Source organism: Octopus bimaculoides, chromosome 5 (assembly GCF_001194135.2).
Source record: "Octopus bimaculoides isolate UCB-OBI-ISO-001 chromosome 5, ASM119413v2, whole genome shotgun sequence".
Taxonomy (NCBI): Eukaryota; Metazoa; Mollusca; class Cephalopoda; order Octopoda; family Octopodidae; genus Octopus; species Octopus bimaculoides.
This window is the reverse complement of record NC_068985.1, coordinates 49244605-49248159: the sequence shown is the minus strand read 5'-3', so window position 1 is coordinate 49248159 and position 3555 is coordinate 49244605. Positions and strand designations below refer to the sequence as shown.

The window sequence follows — 3555 nt, the reverse complement described above, 5'->3', positions numbered from 1 at the left end:
TATATATAGTAGCCATCAACTTGTTTTTTGATAATAACCACTCTCTTAATTCAAAAATATCCCTGCAGCAGGTTTGATAGCTTTTCTATCATGGGCCCTCAAATGATAACTAAGTCCTGATTTTATTTTATAATTTTGTGACAAACATAGTGCATGATTTTTGTCAAGAAACATACCAACATCTGTTTTACCCTTGTGCATTTGTCCAAATGAATTTTCAACATCATACATTTGAAAATCCACATTAGAATATTTCTATCTATCTATCAAGACACACACACACACGGGCATACATATCTACCAATTTATATAAAAATAATAATCCTTTCTACTATAAGCACAAAGCCTGAAATTGTGTGGGAGGTTAAGTTGATTACATTGACCCCAGTGATTGACTGGTACTTTTTTCATCAACCATGAAAGATGAAAGGCAAAGTCAACCTCGGTGGAATTTCAACTCAGAATGTAAAGCAATAATAATAATAACCTTAATCTTATTGCATGCAGTGCTAGGAAAAATGCAGAGTCTAAGAACCATAGATACACAATATTCTTACTTGCCAGAATTTAAATGCCACTAGCTCTATCTGTGTGTTACACAAATGGATTATTATGACATAAGAGATGGTAGAGTTGTTGAATGGCCTCAGACATGACGGTAGAAATGAACTAAAGATCCAAGGAATGTAAATCTCAGAGACTATTTATTTAGATAGGGTGAAAAAGATGAACATGGTAGAAAAAATCATAAAGCTTTATAAAATGCCGATAATATATATAAATGTTGTAGATAGAATCATAATTTGGGAAAGGCATATACAACCCAAATTCTAATTTACAAATTCCTTTATGAATTATAAAGTCTGAACAGAAACAACCAGTTAAATATTTGTTGAACAGGCTTTACATATGGGGGAGTTTTGGGACCCCACCAATAATATATGAAGCAGAATTCCTACACAAACAGCAATATCCATTCATAAGTCTGAACCTTTAAATAAAGTCAAACTAAAAAATCATTTATACTAGTTCATGGCCTATTGCATTATACCTGGAATAAGTAATATTTTCTTGCACTAAAATATAGGTATATATGCAGGAAAAAATGAAAGAGAAGCTAAAAGGATTGTATTCGTGTCAGAGGAAGATGTTTTTTTAGCCAAAGTAAAATTCTTTCCTTGAAGATTACAAACTGTACAGAAAATGTTAATTTGTATATATTTTAGGACAGCCTTAGAGAGAAGTTATTACTAGGAGGTATGGAATGTAGAAAGAAATGAAATAGTAGAACAGTATTAGGGAACAAAAATTTTCCATTGTGCATCACTAGAAAACATTTAATAATCACATGGGAAGGGGAAACAACTCTTGCAATAAGAGAAATAACCCATAAAGACTACGTTATTTAATAAAAGCGACCCCTACATTACTTGAGAAATTCAATAACTAAATATTCTGACAATATTTGGTCTTTTCTCAGTCAGAGAATATTAATTATTCACTCCAGTTTAGTATTTAGTGCTTATGTTTTTGCTATCTGCAGCGTGTGTGTATGCGTGTGACAAGGGTCAAAATTTTGGTGCATTTGCACTTAGCAAATTTTTGGTAAGTAAAATAAAATCTTGGCTCTTGATTCACTTGCATAACTTTATACATACATGCACAACACAAATATATATACATCCACACATATATACACACAAACACAGAACTATTCCTACGTGATTGAATGAGTTCATCTCTAAAAGTTTTTGTAAAAAGAAATGATGTTGTTAAAAGGCTACATATTTTTCATTCTCATAATATATAGGAGAGTACTCATTGTTCTATACGAAATATGCTGACATAGTGTTAAGAGCTTAGAAATTCTGATCCAAAAAACAGGAGTTCAAAACTTACACTGACATTACTTCTAGGAGAGACAGAAGGAAAAAAGAAATTACTTATGGCTGACCAAAAAGAATAAAAGAAATCCAAACATAAGCAAAAAAATTAATAAAGAACTAGATAAAATATTGATTGAAATAAAATCATTGATAAGGTATGAAGCTGAGGTATTGAAGTTCTATGATTTGATACTACAGTTAAGATGGTAACATTTTAAAATGTAACAGATATAAAAATCTATAGTAATTATTTACATAAAGAGGTCTTACAGAGTTTGTTTTTGCTTGTCTTTTTTCCCCTCTTCAGATTTAAATTTAACACACACCAAGACACAATAGGTTTTATCAAAATTTTAAAATAATTACTGTCATTCTTCAATATCAGAAAGGTATTTTAATTTCAGAGCCAAGCCATAATTATAGTCTTTGTTGGCATCCACACTACAATACCAATTCGTCAATATGGCGGATGCTAAAAATTCTTTGGAGAAGAGATGTCCAACTTTAAAATAAAATCATGATAAAAAATATGTACAGTACAAGAGTTATAGTTCAAAAGAGCTAATGTCACTCAGTTCTAAAGTCTTTGAAACTGCTTCATCAGGTTTTAATTCTAAGACTATGTTTGTGTTGAATCTGATCAGATAAGAAAGAGGGTGTAAAGTTGACTTAGTAGTATACTTAAACAGCACATTGTTAATGCGAAAGTTGTCCTGGAAGTGCCAGCTAGCAGAGCATGGGTTGTCAGGGGATTATACATATCCCCTTGCACTTGACCACCTGAAAGAAAAAAAAGAAAGAAAATATCAGTTGCTTGTAACTATATGTGTACACACTCGCACACACTAACTAGTAGAGTATAACATTTTTGTGAAAGATACCTAAAGTTTCATGTTGGCATAAAAAAAAATACTATCAAAAATTTGATGCTATTGCACAACATTCAAATTCTGATTGCATCACATTTTTATGATAGCATAAATTTTCTGTCAATATGTGACGTTAAGTACTGTAATGAATTCTGGCTGAGCATTAAGTCATCATCATTTAATGTCCACTTTTCTATGCTTGCATGGGTCAGACAGAATTTGTTGAGGCAGATTTTTTTTTACAGCTGATACTCTTCCTGTTCATAACCCTCCCCTGTTTCCAAGTAAGAAATTATTTCCTTGACGCTGTAAAAGACTGGAAATGAACATACCTGCTTGTATGACGGTGGCACTCATTTACAACTATTTTATGATGCCAAGACACGGGTACAGACATATATATTTATACATGAATACACACGCACGCGCACACGCACACATCAGGCTTTGTTTCAGTTTCCATCCACCAAAGCCACACAATGCTTTGGTTAACTGTAGTGTGTGTATTATGTAAGTTGGTAGGTAAATCCCAGCTGTTTCCTCCTTAACTGGGGCTGTCTGTGCAGCTCCTGATTTTATCTATATATAAACACTTCATCCAAATGTAAAATTTGTTATCATTTAATTTCTCTCTCTGAAAAATTTCTAATAGAAAATTCCTTAGAAGTACATCTAACATGTAAAACTTTGTAATTCCTATTAGCAAATGAAATGTGTGTAATGGTGAATAGATAATACCAAAAAATGTCCAATTTTCTGTTATGTTATATATATATATATATATATATATATATATATAT

At 31.7% G+C, this 3555-nt stretch overlaps 1 protein-coding gene across 1 annotated transcript in view; it reads right to left on the bottom strand.

Moving 5' to 3' along the window:
* Positions 1 to 6: 6 nt before the first annotated feature.
* Positions 7 to 3555, bottom strand: part of LOC106874959 (contactin) — a 99612-nt gene continuing 96063 nt past the window's right edge. The window contains exon 25 of the mRNA XM_052968054.1: positions 7 to 2666. Within this exon, the coding sequence (XP_052824014.1) occupies positions 2527 to 2666 (140 nt within the window). The 3' untranslated portion in view covers positions 7 to 2526. The remainder of the gene's footprint in view (positions 2667 to 3555) is intronic.